Genomic DNA, 17,492 nt, shown 5'->3' with positions numbered 1-17,492 from the left:
TCTCAATGGCCATGTCTCCTGAGAAATGTTCAATACATGTTGCAGCACAGTCAGTGAATTATAATGTACAGTAATTCCTCCCAGTGTAGTCTAGGCTGCCTCTTCTCCCTTATTACTCATGACCTCTCCCCCAAGGAACAATCTGGAAACTCAGTGAGAGGTTGGTGGAGGGAGGGGAGTAGACAGCGATCTCTGGGAAGAAGCAAAGGGGAGGGAGGGGCAAGAAGTTTAGCAAGCAGGAACGAGACAACGAGCTCTGCTGTGCTGAAGTTTTCTCCTCTGTTTTCCCAAATGGACTTGGATTCTTTTGTGAGAAACCTGGAAATGGAATGTTGCAATGCAGTATTCATTGCCCCAAAGTGTGTGTACTGTGATCCAGAAAGTGGCTACAGAGGCATGTCCAGGAACGAATGCAAAATTAATATGCCCAATTTTTGCTCACAGGGAGATCAAGGGGTGGCGGGCTTCCCAGGAAGTCCTGGAGAGAAGGGAGAAAAGGGAACCACTGGGATTCCTGGAATGCCTGGGTCTCCGGGCCCGAAGGGGTCCCCCGGGAGTGTCGGCTATCCAGGTAGGTGATGAGCAGGCTCTCCTCCTAATGGTGGGCTCAAAGAAGACAAAGAAACATTCAAACCCACGGGCCTTCTGGTGTTGTGTTTTTCCTTAGGAAGCCCTGGGCAGCCTGGAGAAAAAGGAGACAAAGGCCTCCCAGGATTGGATGGCATCCCTGGGGTCAAAGGAGAAGCAGGTAGAGACTTTAGACAACAGTCCGTGCATGGGGGTGGGGGGCTGGGTGGAAGCAGCCATGAGAGGGAAGATCCCAAGGTCCCCAGGAAATTCCCATTACAGATGGGAATCAGGGAGCCAGCTGTTCTGCCCTTCCATTTGTCAGATGAGCAAACTGAGTCTAGGGGGCTTCCAGGGTCTTTCTGGGGTCTTGCCACTAGCTAGGAACTAAGATCCAGATATCCAAGTTGTTTTCAGAGTTAGCATGGGAGTTTTAGGTATCTCTTCTTCATTGTCACCAGCTTTTGTGGGTTGGGAGGTTCAGTGATCTTGCTGAAAACATGGAAGGTCCTTGCTGAAGGGATGTCAGGACTGACCTCAGGGAAACCAGGAGGAAATAGCTCAGGAGGGGACAGCTCCCCTAAAGGATGTTGGAAACAGACCATCTTGTGTGGCAACTGGGGTGCTGTAAGAGGTTTTGTGAGTGACTGATGTCACCTTTCTCTTCGAGGTCTTCCCGGGACGCCTGGCTCCACAGGCCCGGCTGGCCAGAAAGGAGAGCCGGGCAGTGATGGAATCCCGGGGTCGGCAGGCGAGAAGGGTGAACCAGGTATGGCCAGCGCCTCCGTTTCCTTCATCCGCTCTCAGAAACCTGCAGATTGTGTTCAGTGAACAGATCTGGGAGTGGAATGGCCCCTGGGCTGCACACCCTTGTAACTACTTAAACACAATGTGGACATGTGGAGCAGGGTTGGATGACAGGGCAGGAGGGGGGGAATTCATTTATACCACAAATACCTCTGTCCTTCTGCCCTTGAAGTAACCTGAGCTCTCAGCATCAGTCAGAGGCACACTAAACACTTACTGTGTTGGAACAAATTCCTTGTAAGTAAAAAGCTCTCCTTTTCCATTTCCCTTGAACTTACTATGACAAAACAAAAGCAAAAATACTTCCCTTCTCCTGATGTTTCCCCCTTTAAGAAATGGTCCTGGGAATACTTGTTAGCCTCTGAATCTGTTCCTGTCCCTGATGAAAGAGCCACACTTGGACAAAAGGACCTGCTGCTGGCTGTGGTGATGACAACCACATATACAGTAATACCCAGATCAGTAATGCAAGAGGTTGATGAGCACATTATTTGAAACAGGCTGCCCCCGAGTCAGGGGGATGGAGGAAGAAACATCTGGGGTCCCTTTGCTTCTGGGCTGGCCTTTTTCTTAAGTCCACTGTTTTCATTCTAGACATATTACAGCCATTCATTTTCCTATTCACATAGCTCATAAAGAACCCTCCACACTCCCTGCCCTGCCTCTGAATCTTCCCTCAAGCCCTTTTCTCACATCTGTGGTTCCCAGTGTCTGCTGTCCCCCATCTTTTTGGCTGACCCTTCCTTGAGAGCAAAAATAAGCTGGATGGTTGTTTGAGACTCCCTCTTTGTCCATCTCTTGACAGTAGGAGGAAATAGGCATTTACTCACACAGATCATTTCTGCTGAATGCCATGATGGTTCTAAACTGGAAGGTACTTGGGAACAAGAACTACATTATGAGTATCCAGTCAAGGGTATCCTTTGACTACTGTGGGAATATCATTTTATTCCCAGGGTACAGTTAACTAATTGTCATGTACTCTACGTGTAGATGGTATTCGTGCAGAGTTGATGGCACTTTGGGCTGTGACCGCACACGGATTGTTCAACAAAAGAGAAATTTTGCATTTTTTTCCTTCTCATGCAGGTTTGCCAGGAAGAGGATTCCCAGGATTTCCAGGGGCCAAAGGAGACAAAGGTAATATTTGCCCAGTGTGCTTTTTCCATCTCAGCTCACCACACTGCCCAGAATGGTAGGACAGGGCAGTGTCTGCATGACGCAGCCCTGTCCCTGGCAGCGACACAACAACTGGGCGTGGAGCCACATCCAGTGACATTGTTTAATTAATAGATTGGTGTATCATGCAGTACCCTTATTATTAGAGATTCTCTTTTATTTATGACAAATTCTATAAAATTCAGTAGAGGAAGAATTCCCCTGTTTCTTATATATATATTTTTTAAGAGACAGAGTTGCCTAGACTGGAGCGCAATGACACAATCATGGCTCACTGCAGTCTTGACCAGGAGTTTGAGACAAGCCTGGGTGACAGCAAGACCCCTGTTACTTTTGTGCTCAGAGTCATCAGAAAATCAAAGTTGTTACCTTTTAAGGCTGGGTATGCTTATGTGAAGGCAGCATGGAGCACAGATCAGGAGTTCCAAATGTCCCCTGAGCAGCATGGTGAGCTCAGTACTGAGCACAGTGGAGAGCTGGGAGGAGCTTGAAGGTGCGGTCTCTTTCTTCAGGGAACTTAGCTTTTTATGAGACAGCAAGGGCAGATGGGGGAAATGCCAGCCATAAAATTCAATGCTGTGAAGAGAAAAGCCACAGGTAGCCACAGCTGTGGACTCACACATTTGGCATCGCTGGAGATGAGGGTGGGAGGCCACAGGTGGTCCCAGCCAGTCTAATGACTTGGAAAGGCCCTGGCAGGTCAGATCAGAAGGAGCAGGGTGCATGGTGGCTCTGCTCCCCGGGCTCTTCCTGAGAGCAGTCCAGAGCATTTTCTTTGCAGGCTTGTGGTCTGGCACTGGGCGAACCCTTGCTCGAGAGTGGGGGATGGTGTGGGTGGGCTGCCTGGGCAATGGGCCACTTCCCCTCTTCCCCTAACATACAGGTGGCTCAGTTGCAAATGCATCTGCTCAGGGATTCCCATGGATTTTGCTTATTTGTGGATTGGGGTCATGCAGGCTGGAGTGCAGTGGCACAATCATGGCTCACTGCAGCTTCAGCCTCCTGGGCTCAGGCGATCCTTCTGCCCCAGCCTCTTGAGTAACTAGGATGACTGGCATGTGCCACCATGCCAAATCAATTTTTAAAATTTTTATTTATTCATTTATTATGATTCCATATCTATCTATCTATCTATCTGTCTGTCTGATCTATCTATCTATCATCCATCTATCTATTCCTTCTATTTCTGTCTATTTTTTTTGAGTCAGGGTCTCACTCTGTCACCCACAGAGGCACTACAGCTTCAACCTTCTGGGCTCAGGTGATCCTTCTCTTCAGCTTTCCAAGTGGCTGGAGCCACAGGTGTGCACCCCCACACCCAGCTCATTTTTTTCATTTATTATAAAGATGAGGTCTCGCCAAGTTGCCCAGGCTGGTTTTGAACCCCTGGGCTCAGGCACTTCTCTTGCCTCTGCCTCCCAAAGTGCTGGGATGACAGACGTGAGCCACTGTGCCCGACTCGCTATCTATTCTTAGACAGGGTCTCACTCTGTCTCCCAGGCTGGACTGCGGTAGCACGATCACAGCTCACCACAGCCTCCTGGGCTCAAGTGATCTTCCTGTCTCAACTTCCCAAGTAGCTGAGACTATAGGCGCGTGCCACCAGACCTGGCTAATTTTTAAAAATTTTTTGTAGAGGTCTCACTATGTTGCCTAGACTGGTCTTGAACTCCTGGGCTCAAGCAATCCTTCCTCCTCGATCTCCCAAAGTGCTGAGATGACAGGTGTGAGACACCACACCCAGCCCCTTGGGTTTTCAGAACAGGGATCTTCAAGACATGCCTGCCCTCTGCCTACCTTTCCTCACCGGGCCGTCTAGTCCTGCACTGTCTGGGTGGTTTACCCCAGGAGAAACTCCTGCCATGCCTCATGTTTTCCATTTGTTGCCTTGTGAAATAACAGGGACCGTCCTGAAGAGAAGCTACACAGCCCTTTTATTTTTATTTTTTTAATAACCTTGAAATAGCCTTAGAATTTTGGCACTTTTCTTGGTAAGTTTTGGACAGTGTGTTCAAAACTAAATATGGAGGGTTTTTTTTCCTAGTAGCTCTTTAAAATTTTTTTTTAAAGAACAGCCCTGTTGAGTTATCACTGACAGATAATTAACTACACAGATTTGAAGTGTACAATTTGTTAAGATGTGCCATATGTATACATCCACGAAAATATTCCCACATTCAAGATGGTGGGCACACCCATCACCCCATATGATCTCCTGTGATGCTAAGTCCCTCCTTCCTATCCCCTCCTGAGTCACCCCAAGCAACCATGCATCTGCTTTCTGGCACTCTAGAGTAGCTTGCATTTCTAGAATTTTGAAATCATACAGTGGGCACCCTTTGTCATCTGGCTTTGCCCACATAACATCACGGCTTGAATTCAACCCGTTGCGGCTCGAATCAAGAGCTCACTGCTTTCTGCTGCTGAGGAGTGCCCCATGGGGTGGCCGTAACTCGGAGAGTTTGTTCTTTCACCTGCGGATGGAATGCGCCCTTAATTTTAGCAGTGCAATTGCTTGCAGACTTAGCACAGATTCAGACAACTTTGCATTGGAAACTTCTGCAGCAGGTACACTGAAGGATGGCCGGGTTCCCAGCCTTCTAAGCTTTCTCTTTGGTGGGTCAAGCTAGGGTAGGTGTCTAGTGTGTTCTTTGCAAAGAAGAAGAGCATGGAGTACCTGCTCCAGTCTTTCCCTGGTGCCTCTGGGAAGCTCCCCACGGGCGCCAGAAGGATGAGGAACGCTTTGCCCCGTCTCTATCCATCAGTGTGACCTGAGATTCCTATTCTGCTACTGTGTTCCACCACGATCTCACACTGTTTTTCTTGTTTAGGTTCAAAGGGTGACGTGGGTTTCCCAGGATTGGCGGGGAGCCCAGGCATTCCTGGACCCAAAGGCGAGCAAGGACTCGTGGGTCCTCCGGGACCCCAAGGACAGCCGGGATTACCTGGGTCTCCAGGTCACCCTGTGGAGGGGCCCAAAGGAGACCGGGGACCCCAGGGCCAGCCAGGCCTGCCAGGTAAGGGTGTCTCAGCAGGTGTCAGCGGGGGACAGAATTCACAGAAGGAGACTAGGGTTGAAGAAATGTTAAGGAAATCATCACATTCTCTGTTGGGCTTATTTAGAAGTGTGCAATATTTACCATGTGTGTTTAGGCCACCCTTGGCTCAAAGCGCTTGTTGTATCCTTTCTGTCGAGGAATGTAAGTATAGAGATTCAAGAAAGGACCGATTAAAACAGCCTATTATTTCCACCTGTGATGTTTTCCTTTAAACACCACAGCTCCCTCATACTCTTTGACCGTGACCAGGACTCCAGTAGGGGCAGCGCTGACCACAGGGCGCTGTGGACATGGAGATCCTGGTGTCTCTGTGAACTTCCTTCCTTCCTTCTGGGACCTTGCTTGATTTCCTTCTCCAGGGCTCATGCTGCTTGCTAGGATGGTGTATCCCGTGAGGGACAGGGGGTGGCAGTAATGACAGCTCCACAGTCCAGGGACACTTGGACTTCACATAGCCCTCCAACCCCTGATGTGTGACTCCCATCTCTCCCATTAGGACTTCCGGGACCCATGGGGCCTCCAGGGCTCCCCGGACTTGATGGACTGAAGGGTGACCAAGGACATCCTGGCTGGCCGGGAATCCCGGGTGCGCCAGGGCCCAAGGGAGACCCAGGATTCCAAGGCATGCCTGTGAGTTACTGATTTGGAGACTTTTTAAAGGAGCCTTTTCTGGTCTGAAACCATTCTTCTGTGTATGTGTACTATGTGCCTGTATATATTCATGCATGTTACACCCCCGTGCTTTCTCTGAATAGGTCCTTTCCCTTTCCATGGTTCTTGTAAACCTAATTCTTTACGATTTAGTTTTACAAGAACCATTGAAAGGAAAATGTAAACCTAATTCTTTACGATTTAGTTTTACAAGAACCATTGAAAGGGAAATGTTCAGTGTCTAAATGTCAAGTCCTTGTGCAGACTCAGTGCAAAAAGCAAGCCAGGGTTGTTTTGTAAAGAACAATTCTGTAAAGCTAGCCCAGCCGTCTCCTGTGCTTGCCAGTGAGACAGGAACATTGCGGTTGACCAGCTGAAGGTGTGGGGACTTAGACGAGCCTCAGAGGAGCAGGTCTCGGGGAGCAATAAGTGACCAGTAGAGGGGTGTGTGTGGGTCTGTGTGTGTGTTGCTATTTAACTTGGGTCCTTTGCAGTGTCTGAATATATAGCCCCTTTGCGTGGCGGTCTTAGATCTCTGGTTGGAGTATCAGCTCAACCTCATCCATGAATAAATAACTAATGGGCTAATGGGCTGTTTATGGGTCTTGGTGGGTCAAATAGATGTGTTAGCTGAGATCCATTCTCTGTGGCTGTCTCTGTTTTCTCTCTTTTTCTCTCTCTCTTTCTCTAACACATCTTGAAAGAAAGAGACAGGGTGTCAGGGAACAGAGGGATTGAGACAGCCCTCTGCAGTGATGTGGGAGGCAGTGGAGTTCTTGTCAAAGTCCACACAGGCCATCCCCTGTAGGGAGAGACATGTTTTGGAGTCCTTAGGGCACCTTCTCAAGGACAGACACAGAATGACTATTCATAGCTTGCTATGCACTAAAACATAAGCGGTGCTGTTTGACTTGTGAATCAGTAACTTAGGAGAAGCTTATAATTATGCCAAACAGGCTAGGTAGATAGGCAGTAATCTCTTTGCCCACTCTTGTCCTCAAAGCTGTGTGCAACACAGTGCATGTGTGCGTGAACAGGCTTCTGGCCCCTTACTGCTGTCTTACAGTTTTTCAGTCATTTAGTTGCAGGTAACTCATCACTTATTCATACGTTCCTCTTTTATTGATCAGTAACATGGAAATATACTTCTCACTAATTTTTACTTCTCCGTTAAATTATGTCAACAGTAACACAGAAATTTGACCTTCGTTTGTCTATGTCTTCCTTTCGACAGTCTCTTCTGCTTCCTTTTCCTTTTTCTCTTCTTCCTTCTCATTAAAACAACAACAAAAAATCTTTATTTAAACTTTTTAAAAAAGGCAATATAAGCCGGGCTCGGTGGCTTAGTCTGTAATCCCGTGCCTTTGGGAGGCTGAGGTGAGTGAATTGCCTGAGCCCGCGGGTTCGAGACCCGCCTGGGCAGCGAGACCTCATCTCTACAGTAAATCAAAAAATCAGCCGGGCGTGGTAGCGCATGCCTGTAATTCCGGCTACGCGGAAGGCTGAGGCGGAAGGATCGCCGGAGCCTAGCAGGTCCAGGCTGCGGTGGCCGGGAGCGGCCACTGCACTCCAGTCTGGGCGACAGAGTGAGATTCCAACAATAAAAAAAAGGCAATATACTCCCAACTCCTGGTGCCATCAGTGTCTGTCTGTGTCTATGTATATCTGGATGTACAAATGTGTGTGTAAATATTTATATAAATATATATTTGTGCGTGTTGTTTTGGTTATGGCACTTTTAAAATAAGATAAAGCAAAAAACCAAATCCGTTTAAGAAATAATGTGACTTGTTCCATGTGGTTGCTTATGCCTAGAGAAAGGAACTGTGTTGAAATAGAAAATGAGCTAACATCTTAAAATACGTGAATATTGCCAAATTATAAAGGAACTTAATTCTTTCGTATTTTTTTTTTTAACCTTCTCTCAATATTTAAAATCAGTTTTCAGATAAGACATGAAGGTAATTTTAAAGAAAAATTATTACACTTGAGTGTTCAGGGGAAAGGTTTCAGAAGGGTTGCTTGGCGTTGCCAGAAGGGTGTGATGTCCTCACGAGTGTTTGTGGAGTCTTGACTCTGTTTTTGGCATTGTGCTGTGGGGTAGAGCTAGTGGAGTGTAAGACTTTCGCCTGTTTCCCAGGACCTTGCCACGTAGAGAGACAAGCAGCGGGGACCCAGGGGTTGAAACCGACTGTTCTGATTTCCAGTTTCCCAATTTAGGGCAGAGGTTTTGCCCTTCTTGGGACATCATTTAGGAAACCACGAAGGCATCACTTGCTCACAGACCTGCTTTGCAGAACATTGGGGGCTTCCTCAGGGTTCAGCAACCAGGTTACTCGAGAGACTTGTCCTATGTGTCCTGAGCACTTCTTTGTGTGTCTAGGGCATCGGTGGCTCTCCAGGAATCACGGGATCTAAGGGAGATATGGGACTGCCAGGTGTTCCAGGCTTCCAAGGTAAGGCCATGGAGAGCATGCTGTGAGTGGTCTTCGACAGCAAAGGAGGTGCATTTGAAGAGCCTCCTAAACTTGGGCTCTTTGGTATGGATCGAACTGGCATAATTACAGCGCGAGGCTTTGTTCTCCTCAGACTGCAACCTGTCTCTCTGTGTGACAGCCCAATTTGTATAATCCCAGGAATAGCTGGGTAAATACAGTCTGATTTTCTTATTGAGAGTCAGTAGATCATTAACAGCTCAATAAGAAGTCATGGATTGGGGCCATTCATTAATTTACGGATGTGTTAAGCAAACATTTATGGGGTGCCTACCAGCTCCAAGGCACTGGGATTTTTTTTTTTACTGCAGAGTCAGATACAACAGGTCTCGGCCCCCAGGTATCTTGTGGTCTAATTGGGGACACAAGTGACCAAACTTTGTGTCAGGTGCCCTCTGCTGGTTGCAATCATTTTACAGTGTGTGGCATGTCTAGAAAAATATGATGTCTGGGTTCTGGAAAAAGAGAGTTTCCTCGGAAGGTTTACACAACTGACTGCTTTTTTCTTGTGGATAAATTGAAACTATGTTCACTGAGTGTGCATGTATGTGTACAAGTAGCTCCTTTAAAATGGAATTTGTTTATCAGAATTGTGTATTTATTCTTAAATATTTAAACGTCAGTCACCTTCCAAGTCTTCTCTGTTGGACGTAATACACCTATCAAGACACTTTTCCAACTCCTCCAAATAGTTTTATAATTCATCCATTTTGATACCTTTTCGTGCTTCTGATGTCTTTTGTTTTACCTCTTCCACACTGGCAAAACGCTTCCCTTTGAAGACTTTTTAAATCTGGGGAAACAAAAAGTCACTCAGGCAAGATCAAGGAATAGGGATAGTAGGGCATGGGGGTCATACCGTCTTTGGTCAAAAACTGCTGCGCACTCAGTGCAGTGTGGGCAGGTACACTGTCATGGTGGAAGAACCAGTCACAACTCGGGGCATTTCTTCCACCAATCATGATACAACCTTCTCAGAACTTCCAGATAAAAACTTTGGTTGGCCGTTTGAGCAAAAGGAACAAATTCTGAATGTACTATAAGGGGCCTGTTCTCCATGGGATAATTCCGGGATTTGAGGGGTTCCCACTTGTCTGCATATGTATGTATGTGCACCTGAATGCACGTATATGCGGGTGTGTGTATGTGTGTACATTAATATGCATATATGTGAATAGTTGTACCTATGTGTGCATATATGCGCGTATGTATGCATCTGTGTACATGCATGTGCGTTATTCATACACATGCATATATTTGTTTCTCCCTGGAAATTTTGTGCAAAGACGCTCTTCTCCCTCTTTCTAGGTCAGAAAGGTCTTCCCGGCCTCCAGGGAGTTAAAGGAGACCAAGGAGATCAAGGTTTTCCTGGACCTCAAGGTAGGAGAATGTGTTAGTCAAATACAAAAGTCATCAGCACTGCGCTGTGTAAAACGACTCAGAAATTGTGGGCTAAAAATTCTTTGCAGCGTGTGAAGATTTCTGTAGTTCCATGTTTACCAGCGACTTATCTTGAAAGTCAAATCTGTGGTCTGAGTAGATCCAGTAGAGGGACAGCCTCAGGATTCCAGATACCCCTGAAGGCTCGGAAGTTGGACTGAAATCAACTGCTTAAAGTTATTGTGGGAAAGAAATCGACCCTGCATGTAGAGACTGGACACTGCTGCTTGGACAGTAGCAGGTTCTTCCTAGGAAAGAGTGTCTGTTGGCTTCTCCATTACTGGGGTGTGACGTGGCTCCTGAAACCGTGAAACGATTTTGGAAGGAAATAGTTTAAGTGTGTTACTCATCCCGTCTTCCCTCTGCTGAGCAGACCTTATGTCTGGGGCTTTGTTTAGTTTTCAAAACCATGCTTTAGGAGACAGAGCGAGAAACCGAAGGCACCGAGCGGTGGCAGAGAGGAGAGAAAAGGCAGGGGAAGGACGTGTGTAGAAGTGGGGGACCTGGGTCATGGGGCTGAGGAAGGGGTGGCCCAGGCGACCGAAGACTCTGTGTGGTGCCTATGATGCCCTGAGACCTGTCGCACAGAAGGAGAGTTCAGTTCATTCATTGCCATAGGACTAGGGCCAGTGCCGTCACACCCAGTAGGGCAGAATCAGGTAGAAACGAAAACAGGTGTGACGCTGTCCCTGTCAGTCATGGTGCTGTCCCTGCCAGGGGTGGCACTGTCCCTGCCAGATGTGGCTGCCTCAAGAGAAATGAGCTTCGTGTTCCGGGAGTGCTCCAGCGAGACTTTGAGGTTGTCAGGGACCCCGACACTGAGTGGAAAGTGACGCCCAGTGTCTCTTCTAGTTCTGAGAGTCAGGGATTTTAGGTTGGATAATAAAGATGTCCAGATTAAACACATGTTTTGCGAGGATCTGAGCGCTTGTGTTTTCCATCGTGATCTGACTTTCGGTAAGCATGTTCCGTTTGGAAGGTGTCACCTGGACCTCTCTGGAAGCTGTTTCTTCCCCAGGATGTGGACAGTGCAACTGACCAATGGCTTCCCATTTCCCACAGGTCTCCCAGGTCCCCCAGGCCCTCCAGGTCCTTACGACATGATCAAAGGGGAGCCTGGGCTCCCTGGTCCTGAGGGTCCCCCAGGTCTGAAGGGGCTTCAGGGACCTCCAGGCCCAAAAGGACAGCAAGGTAAGAATGCTGGGGTTGTGTAGGGGTGCAGTGGGGAGCACAGGTGGGTGGGCAGGTTTTCCTCTTCATCCATGTGTCTAAAATGAAAGTTTCTGGGTAATGGTTATACAAACGCATTTTTCCCCTCTTGGAGTCAGAGTGCTCACTCTTTTGCCCAGGCTGGAGTGCAGTGGCATGCTCATGGCCACTGCAGCCTCCACCTGTTGGACTCAGGTAATCCTTCTACCTTAGCCTTCCAAGTAGCTAGAACTACAGGCACACGCCACCACACCCAGCTTTTTTTTTTTTTTTGGCTTATTGTAGAGATGAGGTCTTGCCAAGTTGCCCAGGCTGATCTCAAGCCCCCTGGCCTCAGGCAATCCTGTCGCCTCCACCTCCCAAAGTGTGGCATTGCAAGCGTGAGTCGCCACGCATGGCTCAGACACATATTTGAAAATGACTGTCTTATTTTCCTTTAATGTATATTTAAACTAAATGAAGTTTTTGAAGGACTCTAAAAAGCCAAAACAAAATGCAGGAAAACCCAAATTCAGCATATTTATACTCGATTAGAAAAACATGGACTCAAAGAAACAGAATATCATGTCTGCCCCCAGCTGGGGGCAGGGTGGAGGGGCAGCAATCTTGAAGTGTAGACGTTATTGTTCCATCCTTGCCCCAGGTGTCTGCCCGACTGGCAAAGATTTGTGCTATTCCCTGCTGCTCCCAGAAACCCTAACCTGGAGTCTTTAGCCTATTTGAGCTAAACCTTTCTCAAAAGCTGTTGATAAGGGCGCTGTCCCTTATCAACAGCTTTTGATGGGAAGTAAAGGGGATTGAGAGCATTTAAAGCCGAAAGATAGCGTCCATGAACATTTACGTTTAAAGATTCTGAATAAGCTGCATACACAGAAAATGCACACACACACACACACACACACACACACACACACACACACAACTATCTGTATGGATATATGTATTGCCTAAAAATGGCCACCCTAGAATATGGCAGAGGGGGAAAGCCTTCTCAAATCCCTTCTTCTGCCCCATGTAGCTGGCCTTTTCCAGACAGATCTAACATGCGATTGCAGCAAGAAACCAGGGAGAACTCAGAACGAGAGGGGAAAGCACACCCCCTGGGAATGTTGACGTGACAGTTGCTTCTGCCAAGTGTGTTCCAAGCTTTGCCGGAAGCAACTCACGGTCGTCCAGGGAAACTTTCTCACCTGCAGTCCGAGGTCTTCTGCGCCTCCTGGAAGACCAAAAGGGTACTTAGGAGGGGAAGAGGAAGAGATAGCATGCTGCCATGCAGGACCACGTCGTGAATTCTCTTTGCTTTACTTTAGGTGTGACGGGATCGGTGGGCTTACCTGGACCTCCGGGTAGTCCCGGGTTTGACGGTGCTCCCGGCCAGAAAGGAGAGACCGGACCCTTCGGGCCTCCTGGTAGGTTGCTGTGGCCTTCCGTCCTGATGACCTTCCACCTGGATCTTTGGTGTAGAAACAGTAGGTCCACATGTGGGGACACTGCACAACGAGGCTGGAAATGTTACTTGAAAGATTTCCAGAGAGGTCTGTTTCTTGAAAGAAGCAGACTCCCAGAGAACAGCTGAAGGACTGTGCTTGTTCTGTGTAGAGGCAGATGTTGATCAAAGCATACGTTTTCCAGATGTTGCTGAAAGGCCGCCAGTCACGGTGGTCCCGGGTGGTTTCCTGAGAGGGTCGAGGGCTGCATCTACAGAAATTCTGTTTCAGCAGATGGCAGGGGACGGGAGAAATAAAAACAGTAATGACAGCCTTGGCCCGAGGGCATGGGGTCAACTTGATCTGTTTTCTTGGGAAGCAGGGGCTCACTAGAGGGTCCCCAATGACCGTGGTGCCTCAGATTGAGGCTGTCAACTAAGACAGGAAGCACGACCTGTGAGCAGCCTTGCACGTGGCACAGTGACCCAGGGAATGGAAACACTCGATGTCTGCAAGGTTTCTTACTGCTCCAAATCTGTCTCCCAGGCTGGAGTGCAGTGGCACGAGCATAGTTCACTGCAGCCTTGGACTTCTGGGCTCAGACGATCCTCCTGCCTCAGTCTCCTGAGTAGCTGGGACTACGGGCACGCCAACATGCCCAGCTAATTTTCATATTTTTGCAGAGACGGGGTCTTACTATGTTGTCTAGCCCGGTAAACTAAATCTTTTGAGCATCTGCTCTGCACTGAGCACGGTGCTTATAAAAATATCTTGAGGTGGCGCATGACAAGAAAGAGATAAGACACCGTGAAGGAAGAGGGTTGTTGTATCTAGTTAGCTGTGTACTTTTTTGAGTACTTTTTTTTTGCAGCACGAACAGGTGAGATACCTTGTGGAAATACAAAATATTAAAAACTCTTTTGAGACCGTGGGGAAACTGTTTGTAACTAGGGAAACTGATGTGTCTTCTCTCTTCCAGGCCCAAGAGGGTTTCCCGGTCCACCAGGCCCAGATGGGTTGCCAGGTTCCATGGGGCCTCCAGGAACCCCGTCTGTCGATCACGGCTTCCTGGTGACCAGGCACAGTCAGACAATAGACGACCCTCAGTGTCCTCCTGGGACCAAGATTCTTTACCACGGGTACTCTCTGCTCTACGTGCAAGGCAATGAGAGGGCCCACGGCCAGGACTTGGGTACGTGACACGTCTGTCAGCGCCTTCCTTCGTTCAGGGTGGACGTGCCGAGTGCTGCGTGTGTGGCATGGTGCGTGCGGTCCTTGCCTCTGCTGTTGTCACTGAGTGTGCTAACAAGGCCGGAGCCCAGGAAGAAAGGGCGCTCACCCCACCCCCCCATCTCCCGTTGTGACGACATCGATTCAACAGCTGCTTGGTTACTACTGGCAAGCTGAGGAAACGGCAAGGCTGAATCTTTGAAAACGTTGATCTAATCACAATTTTTAAAAAATGTCAAATAGGATCGAGATTCCTGGAGTGAACACTTGACAGCTTGCATCAATATTCTTAACACATTCGCGACCGGCACATTTTTCACCTTCCTAATACTGAGAGTGGGTGAAAATAAGTAAAATCTGAAGCTGGTTGCCGCAAACTTCAGTCGTTAAGCGAAAGTGAAATGGTCTTTTCTAAACTGTCACCTTTTTCACTATACAGCTGAAAGTTGCAGACATATCCAGTATTTGCCTCAGACACCACTCTGACTAGCATTCTGTACTTTGCATTTTTATTTGGATTATAAACTGAATATATATGTTATATATATATATTTCTTCATTTACATTCCATCATTACTTCACTATCTCTCTCACTGTCATTAATGAGTTCACTGGATTTATTTTCGTCCTTGGAAATCTCATCAGCATATATTTCTTCATTTTTCATAATTAGGGTAAATTATTTTTTAACGTTGAAGTAGGAAAGCCCTGAAATATCAAAATACAAATGTACCACACTAATCACAACAAAATAATGGCCAACTTGCAATTTTTACTGGCTACGTAAATCATTAGCAACATTAAGCAGTCTGTATCAGATAATTATCTCAGTGAACTTTCTCTCTCCTTGTCTCAGTATTCATTTTTCAAGCAAAACATAATAACACGTGCACATGACAACGTTGCAGCATTCAGAAACAGAATTTGCCAAGATGTCAATTCACGTCAGCGGCAACCAGGAACAGAATTTGGAACGACGTAAATTCACGACCACGATCTCGAATAAGTTTAAATAGGCCAGCTTCACTGTCACTCTTTTTTCAAAAACGTCCACATGATCCTATCTGAAACTCTCCACACCTTCTGAGCTCTGCCCTTGGGTAGTTCAGGTACCCGCAGTGCGACACGTTCCCTTGTGAGCTCAGCCTCCTCCGTCAGGCTGTATGTACGTTAGTGCTCTGACCTTCACTGTTACCAAGGTTACGGTCAACATACAGTCATAGAAAGAGCCTCTCTCTGTTTTCTGTAAGACAGTTGTTCAAGACATTACCCAATAGGTCACTATGCACGTGTAACAATCCGTGAGCGAAACCCCTTCCAGAACACAGTTCTGGGAAAAGGTTCCCCTCTGCTGGGAACCTGGCTTGGTTTCCTTTGACCAAAAGTGACCGTCTCAGTGCTCTGGCATTTCCCTTTTGCCTGATCCCCTTACATTCAGTGGCTCCTTCACGATGGCACCAGCCATTTGGTGTGTCAGTTGCTTCTTTTGGATAATCTCCCATTTCGGTTTCCATGTTAGTGGCCGTGCTGCCCATGGGTCTCTGCCCCCTCTTGCATGGAGGCGGGTTGGGAGTCGCGAGGCCTCACCCTGTCTCTCCCGTGTCCAGGCACCGCCGGGAGCTGCCTGCGAAAGTTCAGCACCATGCCCTTCCTTTTCTGCAACATCAACAACGTGTGCAACTTCGCGTCCCGGAACGACTACTCCTACTGGCTGTCCACCCCGGAGCCCATGCCCATGTCCATGGCGCCCATCACCGGGGACAACATCAGGCCATTTATCAGCAGGTGAGCTGGGAATGTGCGGGGGCAAATGCAAGACAGCACAGGGATGAGTCTCTCCTGGTCCGGACACATGCATTGTTTTAACATTTTTCTCCAAGGCATTCAGTCCGCTGCCATCCAACTTATTGGCTGTGATATCTGAGTTTTGTAGTAGAAACCGGCCACAGTCATGGTTGGATCTGTCAGTTATCATCTTCAAAAATTGTAGGGCAAAACCATAGAGAGATCAAGCCCAGCTTAGGAACACATTTCGCATTTTATGTGACTGGTTGGGGTGTCTCCTCTCCGCCTGCAAGCAAGTGGTATGCTAGATTCTTTAGCAAATCACAGAACGGTATTTCTCAACCTTTCTTTTTTTTTTTTGAAATAGTAGCATCCCTAAAAAGCTTTTAAAGACCTTTTTTCTGAGTTGCCCCTGCCCCTTATTTTTAATTGTGATAAAATGCACATAACATTAAATTTCCCCTTTTAGTCATGTTTAAGCGTACAGTTCAGTGATACAAATTACATTCGTGCTGTCATGCGACCCTCACCACCATCCATCTCCATCATCTCAGGCTGAAAACTCTGTCCCCATTAAACAACGGCTTCCACGTTCCCTCTCCCCAGCTCCTTGCAACCCCTTCTCTGCTTTCTCTCACTGTGAGTCTGATTATTCTCACTTCAGCAGAGTCACACTGAGTTGGCCTTTTGTGACTGGCTTATTTCACTGAGCATAACATCTTCAAGGTTCACCCATGTTGCAGCATGTGTCAGAATCTCCTTCCTTTTTAAGCCTGAATAGTATTCCATTGTACGAATATGTCACATCGTGTTTACCCATGTATCTGCCAGTGGATACTTTGTGGCTTCCAAACCTTGGCAATTGTGGATAATTGCAAGACCACGGGATGTGACTATGTCTTGGAGACTCTTCTTTCAAAACTATGGCATGTCATTGATATTTGCTTACTGTGACATGCAATTATGTTTTAATGCTTAAGAAAAACCTTTCCATTTCTCCTAATGCCAGTGAGAGGCAGCATGGAGTACTAGAAAGACACAAGACAAGTATTGGTCTTGAAATTAGACAAACGCGAATTCGGATCTGAGCTTTGCCACGTCTTAACTGTGACTCTGGGCAAAGTCAGTTAACACATCTCAGTTGTCCCGTCTGTGCAATGGGGGTGATACAACACAAATAATTTCTGTGTAGGATGTGTGCATGTCAGGACACAGCACAGAAGCATGTGGTTGGCAGGGTTCCCTTTTAGTCACCAGCCTCTTTGGTTTCTCCCATCTGTTCTGTCTCCCTCGTGTTTCCCTTCCCAATCCTGTTGTCATTTCTCTCCTGAAGTCATTTTCTTTTTCCCAAGGGCAGCCTTACTTAAGGCAAAGCCCTAGCAGTTAGCAGAAATGATTGGAAGTGGTCATAGGCTTGGCAAATCCATACAACTGCAAAGATTTCCCAGAACTTAGGGTTTAAATGCTACAACATAACAACAGCCCGGCTCTGGTGGTTAAAGTGATGCCCTTCCCGAACTCACATGAAGCATCTCCATGCAGTTGGAGAGATGAGGAATATAAACCTGGAAGCAGGATTGCTAGATCTCATGGTAGCTCTGTTTTTAATTGAGAAATCTCCATCCCGTCTTCCACAGTGGCTG

The 17,492-nt window shown here is 47.4% G+C and overlaps 1 protein-coding gene across 1 annotated transcript in view; it reads left to right on the top strand.

Moving 5' to 3' along the window:
• Positions 1-17,492, top strand: part of COL4A1 (collagen type IV alpha 1 chain) — a 68,788-nt gene that overhangs the window by 41,253 nt on the left and 10,043 nt on the right. Inside the window, exons 36-47 of the mRNA XM_021709034.1 lie at positions 445-571; positions 668-748; positions 1,238-1,336; positions 2,464-2,514; positions 5,385-5,570; positions 6,109-6,242; positions 8,647-8,719; positions 10,067-10,138; positions 11,261-11,389; positions 12,718-12,816; positions 13,814-14,026; positions 15,672-15,849. Of these exons, the coding sequence (XP_021564709.1) occupies positions 445-571; positions 668-748; positions 1,238-1,336; positions 2,464-2,514; positions 5,385-5,570; positions 6,109-6,242; positions 8,647-8,719; positions 10,067-10,138; positions 11,261-11,389; positions 12,718-12,816; positions 13,814-14,026; positions 15,672-15,849 (1,442 nt within the window). The remainder of the gene's footprint in view (positions 1-444; positions 572-667; positions 749-1,237; positions 1,337-2,463; positions 2,515-5,384; positions 5,571-6,108; positions 6,243-8,646; positions 8,720-10,066; positions 10,139-11,260; positions 11,390-12,717; positions 12,817-13,813; positions 14,027-15,671; positions 15,850-17,492) is intronic.

Source organism: Carlito syrichta, unplaced genomic scaffold (genome assembly GCF_000164805.1).
Source record: "Carlito syrichta isolate Samal-C Ts95f unplaced genomic scaffold, Tarsius_syrichta-2.0.1 Scaffold154438, whole genome shotgun sequence".
NCBI lineage: Eukaryota > Metazoa > Chordata > Mammalia > Primates > Tarsiidae > Carlito > Carlito syrichta.
The sequence above is the reverse complement of the archived record's forward strand: the minus strand, read 5'-3'. Positions and strand labels throughout refer to the sequence as shown.